Source organism: Cyprinodon tularosa, unplaced genomic scaffold (assembly GCF_016077235.1).
Source record: "Cyprinodon tularosa strain WSP-4 unplaced genomic scaffold, ASM1607723v1 ctg272, whole genome shotgun sequence".
Taxonomy (NCBI): domain Eukaryota; kingdom Metazoa; phylum Chordata; class Actinopteri; order Cyprinodontiformes; family Cyprinodontidae; genus Cyprinodon; species Cyprinodon tularosa.
In genome coordinates, this window is record NW_024038977.1 from 1,343,584 (window position 1) to 1,365,875 (window position 22,292).

The 22,292-nt window shown below is 38.2% G+C and overlaps 1 protein-coding gene across 1 annotated transcript in view; it reads left to right on the forward strand.

Annotated features, from left to right (window-relative positions):
• cd276 (CD276 molecule) overlaps window positions 1–22,292 on the forward strand; it is a 163,972-nt gene that overhangs the window by 17,264 nt on the left and 124,416 nt on the right. The window contains exon 2 of the mRNA XM_038289826.1: window positions 3,239–3,333. Coding sequence (XP_038145754.1) covers window positions 3,288–3,333 — 46 coding nt within the window. The 5' untranslated portion in view covers window positions 3,239–3,287. The remainder of the gene's footprint in view (window positions 1–3,238; window positions 3,334–22,292) is intronic.

Here is a 22,292-nt window from a genome sequence, read left to right on the forward strand (position 1 = left end):
CCCGTGTCTTCCCTGTTGTTCTCTGAGTTGAGCTGGAAGCTCAGATCTTAGTTAGCTTTGCTAAGCTAACAGCTAGAGGCTTAGCCCCTCATGAACTCTGAAACCAACCATCTCCATTTCCCTGCTCGGACCCCAGTGAACCAGCCCCCCCCGGACTGAACTGTACCTGTTCATTTCATTGTGCTTGTGCCTTAAATAAACTCTTTGGACTTTTACCAGTGCCTCCGTGTGTGTGTTCTGCATCTTGGGCTTACTCTCTGTGACACCCATCATGACAATTTTATCTTTATTTCTGAAGGGGACTTATTTTCTTTCGTTTTTACTGAGATACTAAGGATGAAAAAAGGCTTTTTTGGCAAAAATAAAAAATAAAAATAGAATAGTTCAATATTCTACTATTCAGTATGTACATTTAAACCAATGTATTATATAGATTTTTACTCCTAGAAAAAAAATCACAAATAAAAACATAGTAAAATAGCTGAGAATTTAAAAGGGCTGCTTACGCCCTAATCAGCTAATTAACTTTCTGAGCACCTCAATGTGGAGGTCAGTCCAGGTCTACATAATGTTGAAGAAAACAGCTTACTTGACAGATGTCCCAAAGATCGCCACTAACTTCCTCCACAAGGAGGAAAAGCCACGATAGATCATTGACAAAAAAGACATTTTTTATACAATATTTATACAAAGTTGAGTCGAAGAAGAAATTGTGGCAAGCAGAATAACCGCAACCATGACAGGGTTGTCAAAGAAAATATTTCAGAGAATTTAGTTTTTTTTTACAAGGAGTAGATTCAGGCAGTAGTGAGTACATGAAGAGGCATACTGCACTGACTATTCTCACAGATGGGCTACTAGCATCTTACAGGGGGAAATAAAAAAGAGGCTGGACTGTTTCTCAGGGTGGGGGTTTCAGACTAAAGTAAAGTTCTAGCATCGATAGCCTCATGTCATGTGTAAGGACCACAGGTGCATTTTAATATAGGTATTAAAAAAAAAAACGATATTGCGACTAGATCCTGAGTTCCGTTGTTGTGCCGTTCATCCATGCTTCATTTCAAAAGGATCTATACATGATTTCTAGTTCTTCATGACAGGCATGGCCACTGAACATGTCAACTACTGTTTATACTGCGTTGAGTTTCAGTTCCATTATCTATACAGGCATATAACCCGATCAAATCTATGCAAAGAAGGTGTGTCGCATAAGGTAATTATCCCGCTGATCGCCAGAATAAAGGTAAACTGAACATTTTAGAGGCCTTTTATCGTGGTCAGCCTGAAACCTCATTCACAATCTCTGCGTCAAACGTGTTTTTATTCTCTAAAAAGCTATTCTAGTCTACTGCAGCATAAGGGAAAGCCCTCCTCAATTGTCCGTCAGAAATACAGATCGAGTCCATTTTTGATGGAGGAGGAAGCAAAACCTACTACATTTCCAAAAAGTAGTGTAGCCAGACAGGAAGTACGACACAGGAAAAGGGATGCAGATCTGTTGCATCAACTGTGTATTAGATGTGTGTAGGATCCGCTTGTGGAGAAGACATTGAATGTAGTCTATGTGAATGAGGGGTAGGGACCACCTCGTTCACATCTCGATGTGTTACAAATGAGAGGTGGATGAATTATCTCTGCAAATAGAACAAGATTTGAGAGAAACAAGCCTTTGGTGTATTAAAAAAGTCTTAGATCTTTGGCTTCAGCTCATGATAAATGTGACCAACAAACAGCTTTTGATTTAAATTTTGTTCCCTGTATTAGTTTCTAAAGGGGACATAAATTTAGAGTTTTTACATTCTTCTTCTTTTATTAGCTGCACCAGCATATTGTAACATGCTGTGAAATAAGGACAAACAGAGTTATCCCATTTATTATTACTCATTATTGTTAAATGGGGATTTAGTTTCATTTGAAAAACAAAACAATATAACCCAATTTTTTATATATAATTCAATACTATTTAAAATGTTCATAGACAGAGTTCATAGACAGAGACTTTTAGTAATCTAAGCATTTTAGATTTTGCACCATCAGTATATCGTCAAAGTCTCTGCAGACATCTCAATCCAGCACCTTTAGGAAGCGATAAAGCACACATCATAGATGTAATCAGCTAATCGTTACCAAGATATTCTTTTAGAAGGTGCCCAAAATACAGGAAGATTAAAAACTTTAAAGTGTTAATTTTTTTTTGGTTTCTGATGTATAACTATATTTTTAACTATGTATTAGCCAACTCTGCCAACACAATAAGGAAAACAACTTAAGATCAACTTCCTTTATCCTTTAGAACGGAGATCTTCAACAGGGGGTCCACGATGCCTAGGGGCTCCACGGAGGTACTGCATGTGGGTCGCGAAAGTTTGATTGATTACTTTTTTTTATATTCCCCCTTCAATTTTTTTCCACTAATTGAAATGTTTTTAAATCCACGTTAACATGAATTCAACACACTGTAGTAAACAGATAAATGTAGGCAGAAGATGTCTTTTCGTCATCAATGCAAACATTCAGCGACACACAGGAGCTCTTTCAATCGGGGCACAGTTTCATTCACAACACCTGTCCCATCAACCAGGAATCAGAATCAGAAATACTTGAATAATCCCAGGGCGAAATCACTTTCGTTACATGACTTCATCTTTAATAGAGCTACTATAGAACCAGTTTGATATAACACAATTTCAAACAATATATAAAATTATCGGGTCCGCGCATCATCTCTCCATAAGTTTGGGGGTCCTTGGCCTGGAATACGTTGAAGACCTCTGCTTTAGAATAAGCATTTTAAACATAAATACATTCTTAAGCTTCAAGAAATCTCACTTCACAGTAAAGTGAGACTTATGGTCATGAGGTCCGAGTAATGACCGAAAGGACAGTATCGCGAATACATGATGCCATAATGAGTTTCCTTTGCAGGGTGGCTGGGCGCACCCTTCGAGGTGTGGGTGGATCAAAAAGTCTGGGCATCTCTGCTTAGACTGCTGTCTTCCGGATAAAGCGGGAAAAAAATAAATGGACTTCACAGTAAAGCATCTCAATAATAACTCAGTATTTGGATGGTTTTCCTCCTTTATTTTGATGACACATATATAACAGTGACATTTTAACATTGGAAAATCTTGCACCAGATCACCCTCTGAAACATGCTTCTCCCCATAATGCTGTGTTTTTAATTTCTTTATATTATTTTAGGATTTCTTTATATCAAATCTCTTTTTTCCTCCTGCAGTGCTGTGCCTGAAGACGGAGACCTGCTGTTTGAATCCTTGCTGGAAATCATGCTTGCCCTCCTGCTGCCTGCGATACTAGCCGTCCACGCTATGGGTGGGTATTCCTACTGCTCTTCTCCTTTCATTACCGCTGCAGAAATTACTGCTCTCTGTCTCCAAGCTGTTAGCTTGCTTTTTTTTTCTTTTCTTTTTCCAACAAAGTCCTCATTAACTAAAAGAGGGCACTCCCAAATATAAAATGCCCATTGTCTGAAGGCCATAAAAACCCTGGTTTGAAATCTTTCCCTCTACCCAGTCAAGCCTAAAGAGAATATCTTTCTTTTTATACAGATGTTCTGACTGTAAAAGCGGTTACATTTCCTTGAATTGTGTTTTAAACATTTGCTATAAATGTTTTTTTTTTCTGTTTTTATTTTTAATTTAGCTCTTAAAATACAAAAGCTTTGACCTTTTCAGCGAGCTGCAGTGGGAAGAGCTTGATGTCCCAGATGAAAAATGCTAGAAGTGCAGTTTTTCTGTTATGACTCAGGAAGGGCTGTGAGGAAGTTCTCATATTTCAAACGCAATAGAAGTGGTGTGGTGGCAGCTTATGTTGCAACTGAGAATTCATTCTTACACATCCAAAGATTTTATTTCAGGATAGGAACTTGTCTCTCCATTAAAAGGGAAAATAAATAGCCTGGATTGGTTTGATAGCATCTCTCGACACAGTAAATATAAGAAGGGGATTGAGCATGGCACCACTGGGATAAGGAGGATTTTTCCCTGCTGGTCTGTGGCTCACACACATCATGAAAACATACAAAGTCCATTGGCAAAGTTTTATCTTCTAAATTCATGTGTTTTTTTTTTTCTTATTTTTTCTCTGGTTGGATTGGCACAAACTCCTTTTGGCCATCAGCTGCACATTTCAGTCCTGAATCAGTGGACCTAAGTGTCTTCAGTGGTTCATTAGGGACCTATTCTCTCCCAGCGCAAATGGGCTTGCAGCTTGCTCATTACTTGCTGCCTGGCATTCAGTTCCTAAATCCCATTCTCCTCACCGGGGGGGATGATGGGGAGGAGGTGTCGTGGACTGATGGAGCTCTTTAACTCTCAGGTAATGGGCTATTGTAGCTCACACAATGATTCACTTTCTCGCTGCTAACTGGAGCACTAAGTGAATTAGGTGAAGTCAGATTTGATACTATAGTCTTCTCCTGTAACATTGTTCAATCAGACAAAAGGTACAAGTATAGTGAACCTTGTTCTTCTTATTAGAAGCTGACAAGATACTCTACCACACATGGCAAAACAACACAAAGACCTTCCTTTGTTTTGATAGCTAACATTTAAATCCTCTGTTACAACAATAATGACTAATATGACGATTGACAGGTGAATAAATGGTGGATAACACTGATAATTGTTATAATATGAAACCGTTTTTGTGGGTGGGATGTATTATCTAAGCAAAGTTTGAAAAGAGCAGAATTGTTTTGACTAGATTATCTCTTTCAAAGCATCTTTAAAGGCCTGAAAACACTGAAACAGATGGAAAATCAGATCGTATGAAGTTTTAGCAACTGGCTCTTACTGAAATACATGGGACTGGTCAGACCACACGTCATTCTTTGCAGTTGTGCCTGACCAAGGTAGATCCCTGGTCTAGTTTGGTTGGATTTTTGCAGTAGTTAGATGGGAATGTCATGAGTCAGAGTGAGAGAGAAATGGTGAAAAATTAAAAATGGAGAAAATTGCGAAAAATACAAAGTAAAATCCTTGAATCTAAAGGTAAACCGGAAAGTTAGTCCCCATATAGGTTCATCTGGAAACACTAGGTATATAAATGGATAAAATATTTCAATAAATAGAGTATTTTGCCCATGATAGGACCTCAGGAGTATAGAAAACATACATTTAAATAGGGATCTTCTTATAGTAGAAAAATAGGGGACAAAAAAGATGGTTATCAGGGACAGTGTTCATTACATCTGATAAACAGCTGCACTGCTCTGTGGTAATAACTGCTCTGCTCTCTCTACATTTAAGAAAAGCACCTGTTTTTTTACTTTTCCTAATCTGACTCAGTTTTTGGGACACTGGGACAGAAGTAAAAAATGTGGCACAGCCCTGCACAAATCAGGATATTTTGTCAACCCCTGCAGAGTAAAAAACTTTTTTGCAGCCAGTACGGCATAGCAACAAAAATCTAATTGCAGCTTGTAGAGCCGGATGCAAGCAATGTGTCCCGTCCTCAAGACCACAGCTTGTGAGAGTTTCTCCCAGTCTGCAGTCTTGAATTCTCCATCAAAGTAACCTAAGAAAGCAGCAAACCAGTTGTTTCATGGGCAACCAAGGCCCATTTTTCAACCTTTGTCTTAAAACCATTATGAAATTTTGTTGAGAAGCACAGATTAGAATGCCTACATAAAATGCAGACAGAAATAACAAGCATTAATAGAAAAAATAAGCATCCTTAGAGGACGCCCTTATGCAATATGAAACACTTTAAGCAGAAAAGCATAAAATATTAAACATCCTTTGAGAAATTAGAAGAATAATTTGTTAGAAGCAGAGTTAGAATACTTATTATGGATGTAAAGCATCATTGAAAGAAAAATACATATATGGAAATGTAGTATGTATTGTTTACATAAAGTGTAGCTTGTGCAAGATCAGTCAGTGAAATGGACTTGAGGTCTATATCATTGTCAGTAGGGATGTTTGTGAGATACTGAGGAGAGGAGGTTTGCAGATGGGGATCAATGATTTCTAGTCTGATTGGATTAAACAGATCAGTAAATGGAGTTTAAGTGGCCAAATATATTAAGGCTGATTGTGAGATAAAGGTTCTGATTGTAGACCTTTTAGTAATAGTAATATTAGTAATATTAACCCAAACCTGGTAAAGGTAAAGGTTTGGGCGATGTTCTGCTGCAAATCTTGATCTATTGGATATCAAATTCACATAATTTTCATGGAACCCAAATATCTTGATCATAGTAGCATCTTTCAACAGTAAAATGCACACTGCCACAAATAGCTAAAACACAAGAAAAATTAGGAATGTTTTTAGAAGTACAGCAGACGTTAGGTGATTTGTCTTGAACTCCTGATTTTCATTTTTGCTCTAGAACTCCTGGAGAGAGCCTGAAACCACAAGAACTTCTGTTCTCGTGAAAACCGTTTCCACACTGTTGCCAAATTAGAGACATTTTTCTGTATCTTTCATATTATTATTTATTGAATTAACTTTAATGTTAAGGGTTTATGCAAATACTGCACTAGAAGAGATCCCTTACTGCATTTGTTTAATACACAGCTTTAGTCACATATTCACCTCATCCAGTGTGTGCCCCTCTGCTGTCTGCCTTTAGTTTTCATTTATTAGAATAACAAAATAGATCTTTCCCCCTCTCCTAGAGGCTAGATCAAAGTATTACTAACTACTAAAGTACTCAGAGAGCACAGACCCAAATTCTGACTTACACCTATAGCTAAAACTCACACATGACCTGAATTGTTACCTAATTTAAGTGCATTCTTCCTTGGCATGAGGGACACCTCGGTCAAAAAATCCTTAATATTTGTTCATAAGTTTTCAATTGATCCTCCTAACAAACCAACAAAGTTCAATTTTCTTGTGTTTTTGTCTTCAGTAACATACCTTTGGATTTTTGAGTCTGATCCTACGGCTGTCAATGGTCACTGCTGCCACCTTCTGGTTTAGTTTGGAACTGCTTGTTCCACCAACGCTGACAATGTTTCAAAGAAAATCCTATATCCAGAATTTGATAAGTGTCATCACCAAACATTTAATTGATTGTTCCTTGGCACGAGGGACTGCTCTGATAAACATTTCTTTAAAATCCATCCATAGCTTTTTAAAGGAATAGTACACCCAAAACATGATTAGCCTTCATTTTCTACTCACTCCCATGCTGAACAACACTCTGGAGTACTTTTTTGATATCTCAAATGCATCTGGAGATCTGGGAGGCTTCTTGCTGTCTGCTGACATTCAAATAATGGAGGTCTATGGTGCCCGAGGCAGAAAGGTCCATAAAAGTCCACAAAAAACGTGTCAATATTCCTCCATACTGCTCGTATGTATTCCAAGTGTCCTGAGTGGGTAGCGTCCATAATTTACTCGAAACGAAGTCATTTAGAATGTTTTTAGAGAATAAACAGTAGTGTATAGGATTTCCTAAAAGCGCGTTCACGAGGCTACGGAAACCGCGGCAGACCAAACCAGATGAAAGTGCGCATTCAGCTCGGCAAAGAACTCATGCTCTTCCTCAACACTGAAGTCCTCAGACATTTTTCTTTCGTTGTTTCTTTCTTTGCACAGGTAAACAGCACACTTCTTCTTCTACGCTTGCATTATCGGCAGAGCAGACGCTGAATGCGCACTTTCATCTGGTTTGGTCTGCCGCGGTTTCCGTAGACTCGTGAACGCGCTTTTAGGAAATCCTATACACTACTGTTTATGCTCTAAAAACATTCTAAATGACTTCGTTTCGAGTAAATTCTGGATGCTACCCACTCAGGACACTTGGAATACATTGGACGAGCAGTATGGAGGAATATTGACACGTTTTTTGTGGACTTTTATGGACCTTTCTGCCTCGGTCACTATAGACCTCCATTATTTGAATGTCAGCAGACAGCAAGAAGCCTCCCAGATCTCCAGATGCATTTGAGATATCAAAAAAGTACTCCAGAGTGTTGTTCAGCATGGGGGTGAGTAGAAAATGAAGGCTAATCATGTTTTGGGTGTACTATTCCTTTAAGTTATCCTGTACACAGACAGACAAACAAACATTAAAAACTATCATAAAAACTCTTATCTCCTTGTTAGAGGTAACTATGCAAATTAGGCGATGAATGTCATAAAGTAAATTTCACTTTCAGAATATAAAAACTGAATTTTAAACACAGCATAATACATTTTTAAAGAATATTAATTTATTTTTGGTCCATTCATTTGATACATTTGTTTTCTAACCAATAAATTTAATTTTAAATTACAATAATTAATTGATTAAGTCTTAGCAATTCAAATTCTAATGGGCCAAGTCTCTGTCTATTTAAACTCTTGAGCCAAATGCATACATAGAGGTTTAGGATGATACCAGTAAGCATTGGGAATGTCCTTCTGTTTAACATGAAGCCCTATTAAACTTGTAAGACATCTTATCAAAATAATTCGGTATGATATCCTGGTACAAAGTAATGACATCATGATTAACCTTTATATTAGGGCTGCAACTAACAAATATTTTGCAAATCTATTAATCTTTTGAAAATGTTTTTTTTTTTTTAATCGATTAATAATCGGATAGCAAAAGGTTCCTTAAAGAAGATTGTTTATTAAATCAAACCAGGAGGAACTAAACATTTTCCACTTGAGGAGTTCTGGATAGAACATAATGACAGATGAAAATGTGTTTTATCCTAAAGACAAAATGTTTATATATATTTTTTAACATTTTATGTATAATTACTGCTCTAAGTGGGTTTCTCTTTCAGCTAACGACACTTTTCAGTCTCTATACTCCATGTAACGATTAATTGATTACTAAATTAGTTGAGGATTATTTCAATAATCAAATAATCACGATTAATCCTATTAATTGTTTCAGCCCTACTTTATATTTTCAACATGCTTGGAATCAAGCATGTTGTGTTCAAAATACAAATTTACAGACTGAGTTTGGAAACCGCAATTAATTTCTCACAGCCAAAAACCACTCGAGTACTTACATCACACAGAGGCGTCCCAGTGATGGCTTGTTGTTTTTATTTTAAACTAATTTAAAAAATAGGGACACACTCAATTTAGTTATTTACCTTTTGGCCCTTTTGACGTTAAAATCCTTAAGTGAGTTTTTGTCAAACATCTCAGTAATTATGTCACCAAAATCGACAAGGTGTCATTTTGTCACAGTAACAACTGAGCCACGACAGTTGCTGAGTAAAGTGATATCCTTGGCTCAAGCCAGCAAGCATAACATGCAGCGGTGTCAGCCAGCAGCACAGCTAACAGGAGGCTGTCTGGCTAATTGCTTGTTGTTGTCATAGTGTGTGTTCACTTAGCACAGAAACAAGACTGCCAAAGCGAGCTGTATGCGGCCCATTGTACCAAAAACAATAAAAGACAGTCGTATTCAGGCAAATGTTGGATTGGAAGCGTTAGACAAAACGGGGGGAGCTGGGAGATAATTCAAATGATCTAGCATTATTGAAGAGATTACATCTGGTGTAGTAGTCAGCAGGCAGACATTATTGTAGGGCCCTGGTGCGTGAAAATAGCCCTCTCATCCCTTCATCTCTGGTGTGCTTTTTAAAGGTCTGCTAACTATGAATACCCTCTCACTGCCCTCCTTTTCTCTTCACAGCAATTGATTCTGCAGAGAGAGGACACTTTTGCCTGTGCAAAAATTCAATTTAGGGTTATTACCCTGTATCATTGATGTTCTTGCTAATTTGATTGCGTTCAGTAAAGTATCCTTTAAAAACAATCGAGGACAGGCTCAACAAAGATTGGCTTCGCTGTTGTGCATACATAATGAGCTGTCTGTTGGCTTGCCTCTGTCTAGCTGGTTTCCAGCTTTTGTTTTTTTTCCTCACTTACTCATTGAAGCAAAGTGCATTACCAAACAAGCACCTCATGATTATTTCAACAGGTCCTAAAAAGGCTGCCTTGTGGGATCGTTAAAATATTGATACAGACGATATGCTGTGATTGTTGTTCTAGAAGTGAAGAGGGGGCCTACAGCCATATGTTGATCTCTTTGTGTGTAGTGGGCTGTGATAAAATGTGTTGAATGAATGCTGCTCTGTGCTTTAGAGCAGACGCGCCGCATCCACAGGTAGATTCCTACTTGCTGAGTAATGTAATAGTCATTTGCTGGTGGTACTTTTATTACAGTTCTGTGATTGAGAAAAAGCACTGACGATAGGGCTGTAACTAACGCCTATTTGCAAATCGATTAATCTGTCGATTATTTTTTAGATTCATCGATTAATAATTGGAAGGCAAGATTCCTTAAAGAAGACTTTTTTCGAAATGTAATCTGGTGAAACTCAAATTTTACCACTTGTGGAGTTCTGCTTAGAGTAAAATGTTTATATATTTTTTTTCAATCTTGGTATAATCTTGGTATTAATTACTGCTCTAAGTCTCTAAGTCTGTCAGTTACAGGCATATTTAACAGTATCTGTACTCCAATTAGCGAATAATCGATGACTAAATTTGAATACAATACAATTCAATTCAGTTTATTTATATGGCGCCAATTCACAACACATTATCTCAAGGCACTTTACAGTCCACCAGTTCATACAGTCAAATTGATTCAAAGTTTTCTATCTAAGGAAAACCAGTTGATTGCATATACTCATTGACTGGAAGGCGATCCCTCACACTAAACATGCTTTTAGCGACAATGGGGAGGAAAAACTCCCTTTTAACAGGAAGAAACCTCCAGCAGAATCAGGCTCAGTGAGAGCGGCCATCTGCTGAGGCCGTCTGGGGTTCAAGGAGACAGAAGCAAAGATATAAAAGGCAACTGTAAAAGGCAGCTCCATCCAGGAAACACACAGCCAGGCAGACGAGCTCCGAGCCAGCTCCCATGTCAGAGGATAATTAAATTAGTTTACCATTATTTCAATAATCGATTATTCAGAATTAAATTGTTTGTTCAGCCCCGATTGACAACACTTCCATCTTGGTTATTTTGGATTTGAAGGTTCAGGAAATGTTTGGTAACAAATATTTACATGGAAACAGTTTAAGGAGGCAGGTATAAAACACATTGCTTTACACACAAGCTGTATATAGCCTTAAGTAGGGTTATTTGACCCAGAACTGTACCATGGAAGAAAAGCTCTACTGTCTCACAGTATCTGCACAAAAATATCAAATCAAAAATGTTTTAGTATAATTAAAACCTTCGTGATTTAAAGCAGATCAAAAATCATTGTACCCTTGCTACAGCAGTATAAAATATTGACCATTACAATATATGTTATATTTAAATTTTTTTTGGTTTTGATTAAGGTACTTGAGCCAAAGGATAGGAAAATAACAACACCAAATTTTGTTTTGTTGTAAAGACTATTCCCTTTTTCTGCTCTGCCATTTAAAGTGCTGATATTTGCTGGTAAATCAGTAAAGCCAGGCATACACTGTATGATTTTTTCAATCATTGCACGCAGCAACAGCTCACACTGTATGACAAAACCACAGCGTTTAAAAGTTCACAGCTAACGATTCATGTTCTCACACTGTGCGGACCGACGCTCTGATGCAATCTATCTGCTCACAACATACGAATAAAAACCACATCGGACTCAGCTCCGCAGTGAGACGGCGTTACTCGGACTCGTCTATCTGGAAGCCAAATGAGTAGAAGAGGAATATGAAGCTCACTAGAGTGAAACGCGCTGCCTTGGCAATTTGTGCAATTTTGTTTGCTGAAAGCCCTAAAAAGAAAAGGCGACAACGCATTTAGACAAAGAAGACATGGCTGAGCCATCGTGGCTACTACGGTCTGTCAATTTTACAGAAAGAACTCCATTTCACTCGCACCCCGCCATGCTTCTGTGTCTGAGAGGAAGAAGAAGAAGAAGAATCCTTGTTTGCGCGTGCACACTGAACGATTTTCCAATTATGGCCAACCGAATTTCACACATTTGATTTTCTCCCGACCTCACGATTCCTGATCGGGAGATGTTCATGAGAGGCTGATTGCCCCTTGTTACCCCCTGTACACTACACGATGCATGATCAGGCTTAAAGTCGGCACGATCGAAAAATTCTTGCACGATTGGAAAATTTGCCCCAAAAAGTGCATTAAAATCGTACAGTGTATGCCCAGTTTTGTGTTCAGGTAGAACCTGAGGCTGCTTACAGATACACCACTCATTGCTTGCTCCCTATAGAAAGGTTACCTGACGTAAACAACACTACTAAGAGGGATGGGGGGTGTTCCTCTAGTGCAGGGATGAACATCTCCATTCCTAAAGACACCTGAATCAAAAAATTAGATGATCACAGGACTCTGGAAAACCTTCATCCTGAGAGGGTTCAGGTGTGGTGGAGAGGACATTTGGGATTTGGGATATTTTTGGGATATTCTTTTTAAACGAAAGCAAAATGTTATGGTCTTTTTATTCAGCCATGTGAAGAGTGCAGTGACAGAGAGAGGAAGGCCTGTGCACCTCTGCATGACGCCAGAAAAAGTTTCCATTAGCATTTCAAGTAAATTACATCAAAGCAGAGGAATAGTAGGACATATATCTTAATTAGCAACACACTTATTTTTTGTTTCCCTGTTTTCTTTTTAGCTGCTGCTCAGTGGAGCAGTGGGTAGCACTGCTGTCTTGCAGCAAGAAGGTTGTGGGTTCGGTTCCAGTCCATGGTCTTCCTGCATGGAGTTTGCATGTTCTCTCTGAAGGGCATGTTTTACTGCTGCAGCAGTATGACGCATATATTTTTGATGATCAATTTTCAAGATTGGTCTGCGCTGTTATTCCAACCAACAATGTAAGAGGGGCAATCAGCAAATAGCTAGGATTGTGGGTGTCCGTGTGTCGGTTTGACAACCTCGTTCGCTGTCTACAAACCCTCATCAAACGCTTAACAACACACAGTGTTCCTGAAAGACTGGCCGTGGCGCTTTGTGTATTGGCTTTGGCTGCAAACCAACAGACCATTGCTCAGAGCTACAAACTAGCTTCCTGTATGGTGTCTGAGGCCTCCTTTCTGTCCTCCTGCAACGCTATCTGTGGAACTGTCTGTGGTTTTTAGGGAGGTGCACCAGGGTGTCTGTGGAAGGTGGGGAGGCATATCTGTGTTAACTGTGTTAACACAAGCAGACAACCTGGTTTCTGAGCATAAACCAGGCTTAAGCGTGCATGGGTGCTCTCCGGGTACTTTAGCGTTTATAAATTAAAAACAATAATTTTCGTCGTGATCTCTGAGTCTGGGAGCGGCCATTTTTGACCAAATATAGTAAAACCTCACTCCTGATATCTTACGGCAGTGACGTCATGGTGCAGTAAGCGCCATTCTCCCCCCATTACAAGCAAAATCAATGGGAGTTGCTAGACACATCTGAAATCAACCTTTGAAATTCACCAGAGCTATAGTTAAACTGACAATGCCCATGTGCATGGCAGTTGGATGCTGTAATACACCGGGTAGAAGTAAAAAACAAAATTGTTATTCCACCTTTCTGATTCATGATCCTCCACAGACGGGTTCATCGTTGGATTGCCAACTTGAAGAGGGAGGATTTACCATTAAACGTCTGGCCAGAGAAAAAACACCTAATATGTTGCCAACATTTTGAAGAAGAATGTTTTCAAGATGACTTGGATAATTGCGCGTTGTGACAAACACCAGATACAGCACTGGGACTTGATCAACAGCCGATACCGCTCCATGACGTCACAAACCAGTAGGTGGCAGTAGTGTTCTTTGACAAACATGGATGCCTCCAGTAAAGCACATTCAAATGAAAAATACTCTTGATTAAAAACACTTATCATTAATTGAACACTATGTATTAATTTCATATTTAAAATTAATATTAGAAGTTTGAATTCTGAATATGACCAGACTTTTCCTTTAAGACATTTTCATTTGTTACAGTGATTGGCTAAAACCAAACCTTGATAGAGGAGTATTAGGTGTCGCTTCACCCATTCTGCTGAGAAAGTTCTGCTGATTGTCTCTCCTTTCCACCGGAGGATGCCCAGACTGATAATGTGTAGGACCAAACCAAGAGCCCTCAAATGATCAATCTGTCTTTCCAGGTTAATCAAGTGCAAATCTCAACTGCTACTTTGAGTTTGAAGAAAATGAATTCATTTACATATTTTAGTTTGTTAAAACAGACTTTGCACACACCACTGTTGATTTAAATGATGTATGGCTTGTCATTGTAAAACATTAGCTGCCCGCGGCTTTGACTGACTGTGACTCTGCTGGTATATTTGCGTGCTCCAATGTTGGCCACTCTTCTATTCCGTCCTCTGCCGGCTGCTCATCAAAGGCTCCCTGTCCCTCAGGCTTGTATGCCAGAGGCTTGCCTTTATCTGCCTACTTTTCTTCAGCAGACACTTGTACCTGAATGCTAGAGTCCATTAACAGGTTATTGACGGGATACGAGATGGCTTATATCCATGAAGAATGGAAGACAGGGAAAGCAGCAGTTAGGGGTGAGAACAAAAAGGAAAAAGAGATAAAAAAGTAAATCCAGAAAATAGAAAAGTAGCTTGTTCTTTTATGTTTTATGAGCCTTTACCTGTATTTTTTAGAATGAAATTTTGCAGCAAAATGGAGAAGATTATTTTGTATTCTCCATGTCCAATTTATTTTTAACACTTTAGAATGTAAGGTTATCCCACCCTTACTGTGCCTCATTACCGAGGACACATTCCTGCTGAAGATACTAAAAAATATCACATTTATCATTTTGATCCAGTTCATTCTAACTAAGCTCACTCACTCTTAATAAGCTCTGGATGCTGTCTCTTTCTCTCCCTCTCCAATATTGGCATTATAGACAGCCACTCTGGACAACATGAAATCAAAAAACAGCTTTACCTTTACATTTATACAGCCATTGGTTATATCATAAGAATTATCGGCACAAAAGAGCTCACAGTTCTTTTGAGAACACTCCTTTGAAGTGGAGCCGGTGTAAAATGCCCAGAATGACAATGTGTTGCCCCGCAGTTCCATCGCTCGGCAGATGGGGGCAGTATTGTAAAAGCATTTTTTGCTCTTGTTCTTCCCATGCCTTCAAACAAACATTCACTGCAGTCTCAGTTTTTCCACATTATATGTGCGTTTAATTTGCTTTGTTGATATTGACACTGATTTACCCTCCAATGCAAATGTTGGATTTTCTTAATGCATAAGATGCTATTTCTGTTGTGATCAAGAATACTCCCTTTAAGTGTGTAGTCTCTATAATAGACAAATTGCTTCACTAACTGTGCAAATGGATCCACTCAGCAATTAAACTATTCCAATTATTTTATTTATGAAGACTTCCACGCTTATGTCCTTTTTTTTAATCCAATGTTACTGAGCTGATGTTGAGACAGAAGCAGGGTTTGCATTTAGACTTGGTCAATGCGTATTAAATTGCCAACTAAAAGGTGAATGTATGCATTGCTTACATAAATGGAACATACCTGCTTAATAAATCAAAGCCCTGTCAAAGTAATCAGTGGAAATATGGTTAGACGCAGTGCTAACTTAAACAGCGTAAAGAGGTTTCCTGTGATGTGTATGTTTTAGTGTGTCAAGGACAGTGCAAGGGCCCCTGCACCTGTGTATACTCATGCACGTGTGTGTGTGTGTATGTAGGTGTTGCTCATTGTGATTATGGAAGCTCCCTGCTCCAGAGCAGCTTTGTAACAGCATCTCCATTGTAGTGTCAGGATACCTCGTGTCCAATTCCTCAGACAGTGTGATGCTGTGGAGCTGTCAGCAGTAATACTAGTGTGGAATATCAATGTGCTCCCTGGCCTTTGGGTGTCTGTTTCTGCATGAAATTGGGTGTCTGTGAGTATGTGCGACTGTGTCCAAAGCGGAATTTTGTTTGCACTTCCTTGATACCACTGCAATTTACGCTTTATGAATACGAATACTTTAATGTGAATCTGTTTTCTTTTTTATTACCAAAGTGCCAAAGTAAAGTAATATTTTATGGTATCCAGGAACTGCTCATTACATGTTTTTTTGTGGTGTTTGTGAATAAAATAAAATTATTTTGACAAAAATCTTTACTCTTTCATATATTCATTTTCCTTTTTTTTTTTTTTTATTACTGGTTTTCCTTTCTTTTGTTTTGTTTGCCACTGCTTGCGAGGTTGCTGGTAATCTCACCCATTCACTTTTGTACTTTTTGCAGTTTTGTACCAAATTCATCGACATCACCTGCCTGGTGAATGTTTTGTACCTGAAGCTTTTAAAACATTATTAGGTTCCCTTCTGTCTGCATAAATTTTTATATCAACTCATGTAACCAACCATTTACAAAAGTCTACAACATTTAATAGTTAAAATATTCTTTAGTTATGCTTCTATTACTAAGTATAAATTTTTCTTCCTCTAGGTGTATGAGTTTTACATACCCTATTTTGAGTAATATTTATTTCTATAGCTCCCAAAGAAAAGACTTATATGAAATAATAAGTTAGATATGTAAAAAAAAAAAAAGTGATTTGGGAAAAATAGCAATAAGTGGGTCAGAATGGGAAGAAATGACACTATAGCGATAAGAATAGAATATAGATTTATTTTATTACTTGAATTTTTAGCATTTTTATGACTATTTTATATTATACATATATATATACTAAAAAAGAAAGTCAGTCAGTATAGTTTAAAAGGATTTTTCTACAAGTATGAAATAAGACAAGAGCAAACAGACCCGGAGCAGTGATTGTTGTTTTCCTTGCTCGAACTGCCATCGCTCTCCTGAATTATTGTGCTTGAATCAGATCAGGTCTGTCATGCCAGCTTATTGATGTCAGTTATCCAACAGGACAAATTTTCTTTGTTTCCTATGTTTTAGATCATATTTGACTTGCCAGACCCACCATATTCTTCAACCTAACAAGGATCTTATTTTAGAATCTGTATGCAGAGGTTAATCCTTTGGACTTCAACACAGGGTGATTTTTGGGATTATTATTGACATAAAGTTTTTTGTTAAGAAATAATCTCAAAATTAATTAGAATTTACGTGAATGATTATTAAGTTGTTTATAGGTTGGGAACTTAATGAAGACATAAAACAATATAAAAAATCTAAACGGATCAATTGGATATTCTGATGCAGATACAGGCAGCTTTTTTAAGTGATGGTGACTACAAGGTTCATGAGTTAATGAACATGACAATAATAACACAGGTACAATTTTTCAGCTGAATATAATTAAAAAGGTACTTATGATCCTTCCTAAGCTTTTGAAGTAATCTCACAGCTAGTTTCACATAATTTTTCAAAATTTCATGGCTGCTTTTTGTATGGGCTTGTTCTTATGTTGCCATATCTGGTTTTAATCTGAAAAAAGCATTAAGGAAAAACAATCAGTTTCTTCTCCACAGGTTTTAATTTGTTTCCCAATCAATTACCTCAAAAAAAAAAATTTGGACCCCTCATGTATTCTTCATTGTTCATGTTTTTTCATGGCTCTTAGCGCAAAATGTCAAGGAAAACCAGAAATATATGACTTTATTGGTGTATGTTGCAACATAGACCAGGCAGAGTGAAGAAAATAAAAAGAAATCATCATATACTTTCACTTTTAAAATTATAACAATGGCAAAACCCCCCCACAATTTTACTTTCTAATAAATGATCCCTAGAGTACAGTTGACCACAAAATCAACTTTAGTTGCAGATAAACTGTATGATCTGGGCCTTTAGGGTGCTATTTTAACTTTACTTGAAGGATTATTTTTGTGTGTGTTAGCTTGTTTAGTTTAAGAATATTTGTTTTAAAATCATATTATTGGGTTAGGGCTGAATGCAGGTATTGGAGTTTTCTATTGGTTCAAATATAGATGCTGTTACAGGCTTTGACTACTGGTACAAGCTTTAATTATCATAGCACAGCTCTTTCAGACACATACCTTGCATTGTTAAGTCAGCTCCTTGAAGCAGAACTCATAATGGTGCATTCAAAACAAACAGGTCTGGGCATTAAAGCAGCTGATTTACATGCAAAGTCAAAGGTGGCAGGTATCAAGAAGTGTTGAGAGGATGTGTTGGTGAGTCAGAGCGTTGGGAGCGGTGCATCCGAGCATCTTGAGCATTGGAGAATCCTTGCCTCCCAGTATGCTGGGGGTCTGCCAACCCAAACAAGAACAGAATATTTAAGCAGGAGCATTATTAGAACAAATACGATGACTTTAGGTAGACTTTCTCGCACGAAAACTTAATAAAGCTATTTCTTTTCAACTCATCAAGTCAAATAAAGATGCTATCTAGATTGTGCAGAGCTCAACAACTGGAGCATCCAGCATCCAGAGCTTTAAAGCGTCAAGGAATCTTGAACAGTGTTTGGCCCAGCGTCCAAGTTTTTGCATTTTTAAGCGTTTTGGGTGCCCTGGATGCATTTGATGTAAATGCACCTTAAGGCTTTTGCCGGCTGTTCCAAAAAGCTTAATTTCAACTAGGGCTGCAACTAACGATTATTTTGAAAATCGATGAATCGGCCGATTATTTTTTCGATTAATCGATGAATCGGACACAAAATATTTTTTTTATATTAACCTCTTTATTCCAAAATAAACATTTTAGACAGAACAAACAAGCACACAAGTACAGGTTTCTCATTAACTGTACTGGTGCAATATGAAAAATAAATGTTTGTGTTAAAACTACGCAAACTTACATGAGAAATGTAGCTGTACATCCACAAAATATAGGGTACTTTGTTTCATAAAGCGCAAAAAGAGACAGGCATTTTTGTTTTTTAAAGCCCCTAAGGGGTTCAAACAATAGGTCCCCCCATTTCAACAAATGAGGTTTTTTTAGACTAGAAGAGTTCTGCCTTTTAAGACAGGAAAGTATAGCAGTTAAAGTTGCTACTTGAGAAAATACTTAACCATAGAGATAAAAATATCCCTGTGATTCAAATTATAAATTGTATTTGGAATAAAAATGAGAGAACTAGGGGTGCTAAAAAAACACATCCTCCAAAGACAGATATTTACATGGGAATGTGGCATATAATTAATTGACATATTACTGATCTTGCTGGATTTTATTCTGCTTTAATTCCATAAATTGCAGGATCTTCTTTACTTTATCTTTGCCAGAAGATTTAAACTTTAAAAGCCTTGCCCTCATAATTTGCAAATTAATTTATTTATAAAGAAAATATAAACGCTGCTTAAGCTAATTCAAATGAAATTTAAAGTAAAATAAGAAGCCAACCTTATCACTGTCTGTAACCTACTAACAAGCTAAGGAAAGCATCAGATGAGCTACCTGAGAAACTAACTTACGTTTCCCCACTTTAAAATGAAACAAACATGGTTACTCATCCTGCTGATCAGCTATCTTCACTGCCATTGAAGGCTCCAACGTGTTTTCTTTTCAGGTGCTGCGTCATAACAGTGGTGCTTCCGTGCCATGTTCATTTGTTTTTACAAAAGTTGCATGTTACGACTTTTTTCACTTTACAAAGCGCAGGCTATTTTAATTATTGTGATCAATTTGCGCCGTCAATCCCGGGGCATGCGCGCTTCATTTGCAGTCTGGACGCTGAGGGTAAACTCCTCACTAAAATCCTGCGGCTCTGACTGCCGCGCTGAGAGGGATTCCTGTGGGAGAGGGAGAACGGGGTTGGGATGGGGGAGGCGCCCCACGGCAGCAGCTGCCGCTGGAGGACAAGAGTAGGAACGATACATGCTTTCACGTAAGAGTCTCCAAAAGCCGCCAGTGACACCGTAAAAAGTCGCCAGATTTGTCGCTAGTCGCTTTTAAAAAAAATAGTCGCTGGAGGGGTCTGAAAAGTCGCTGAGTTGGCAACACTGCAACTGCGGCGCTGACTCGCTCCGCCATATTTTTTTTTTCTTCCCCGGGATGACGGCGGCGGCGGATGACGCATTAATCGCGCGACACAACTAATCGATGATTAAATTTCTTTGCCAACGCTTTTAAAAGTCGATTTTTATCGATTTTATCGATTCGTTGTTGCAGCCCTAATTTCAACCTCTGTTATCGGGGGTTGAAAAAAAATCCTTCATCACAGAAGTTCCTCAAATGATGTAACTAGCAGTGTCCATCTGCTCACTATCCATTCTTCTATAAGGCTAGGCGAGGCTAGCTACCATTTTCTTCTATCCTGAACCCCTCAGCTTCTCTTTTCACTTTCACTTTTCAATGTTTGTCTGTTTTCACATGGGGTGAGTTAGATTTTATGTGCATGCAAATGACATTTGTTGTATAAATGGTATATATATCTTCATCTATCAGTTGTTATACTAAAAGTAGCATATAACTGTAAAATATGATTAAACAAAAACATTCATCACGAATTGGTTTCTGCCATGTTAACTCTGATGATTCTCTTTAGCCAACTGATAGCACCTTTTAGGGATTTCATCCTGTGGCTAAGATAGTATGTAAGTATAATTAAATCCCTCTGAATAAATGGTCTTTTGTAAATTGTTATTAAATATGATTGGTTTCATTAATATTCCAATTTCCCAGTATGTTACCCAGCTATGCTGTTTCCCTGAATTGAACTCTTTTAAAGAGGATGTACTGTGAGCATTTACTGTGTGCATCTACACTGTATTAGAAAAGTATCGCAATGTAATGCAAGTAATGTGTGGACATTAATCTGAACATACATCCCTCTGGTGACATGTGATGGGCGGCAGCATTATCTAGTGAGGAAGCTTTCAGGGCCAAGAAAGCTAGTCAGAGTTGAAAGGAAGATGAATGAAGATTAATGCATGGCAATCCTAAATGAAAACCCGTTAGAGACTGAAAAAAGACTTACGATGGGGGGAGTTCACCTTCCAGAAGGACTTAACATACAGCCAGAGCAACAATAAAATGGTTTCACTGAAGTACATTTGTGTAATTAAGGGCCAGAAGTCCAAAACAGTTCAATTTTGATAAGATGTTAAAAAAAATTTCCCCAGATCCTGTCTGTCTTGTCTGACTGAGCTGGAACTATTTTAGCAAAGAAGAACAAGGAAAATTGAAGTCTACAGATGTTCAAAGCTGGTGGAAAAAAAATCCCCTAAAGACAGCCTTGTGCAATCACAGCAAAGTTTTTCTAAAGTACTGTCCCTGAGGGACAGAACAAGCTTAAGAGCCAGACTTCTTAGAATGCTCATTGTATGGAAAAAAATAAATATTGAATACATTTAAAAACAATATTGTATTTGGATTTGACCAAAATGTAAAAAAAGTTATATAATTGCTGGAAACTGTAGTTATACTTGGTTAATTTAAACGATATGACTTCAGAAATGAACCTGGTTGAACAGATTTTTAACAGAGCTTACAAATCTGTACTAAGATAGTTGCTGAGTTGGTTAAACCAATTGTAATCCCTTTCCAGTAATCTGATGTGTACACATACAGTAAACATAAATGCACAAGGGAGAACACGTGTGCTCTAACATACCTGTCTCCAAGGTTAATGTGAGAGGATTTACTATACAAACAACCTTGTCCATTATCTTGCAAGACTCTTTCTTTAATAACTCAGATGCACATAAGTGATGGCTTGCTTGAACCCCTCTGTCTCTGTTCCACTCAGCCTTCATAATCATTTCATGGAAAGAGAGGGAATGACAAATCCTGTGTAGGGGCAACTCTGGCTGCAGCCATTTCTTGCATATCACTTACAGGGTGGAAGGAGGAGCTGATGTTGACAAGGTGGTGGGTAGTTATGAAAGAACAAGTGGAGTGCAGTGTGAAGATCACTTACAGCCTTACTCCAGCCAGTCCCATGTCTGGCTGGTGAGTGTGGCCCATTGCCAACTCTTGCACAGGCTGTAATGAGTTTATTTCATGTCGGCTGTGAAAGTGCTCGTCTCCGTCTCACAGGCACTCAGACATAGTTGAGGCCCATAAACACAAAGTGCAGCGTGTAAATCCCCACTGCCTTGACGTCTTCCAGCCTGCCCTCTATAACTTCTGAGCATCTCTTTATTGGGGTGAGGAAAAGAGATGTAAGATCCTCACTTGCCCCCTGACTAGACTCCATAGGCCTCCCTACAAGGTGCAGTACAGCCTCTCACTAAAGACCACCTGTGTTGTAATCTTTAATCTCTCCAGCTCGTGCTTGTTTCCTTGGAGAAAGCATGTTTTTTTAGGCTACCTGAGGGGAGCTGATCGCTCAGCTTCTGTACACAACGTGCTTGTTGTAAACATTGGCAGATCAAAAACAGCACACTGTGATTTGCTTTGGATGCTGTTTCACCTCCGTCAAGTGCATTTTCCATGACGTCTGTAGTCTTGGCTTGTGCATCTTTACTGTCCATTCTCTTCATCCTCCATGCTG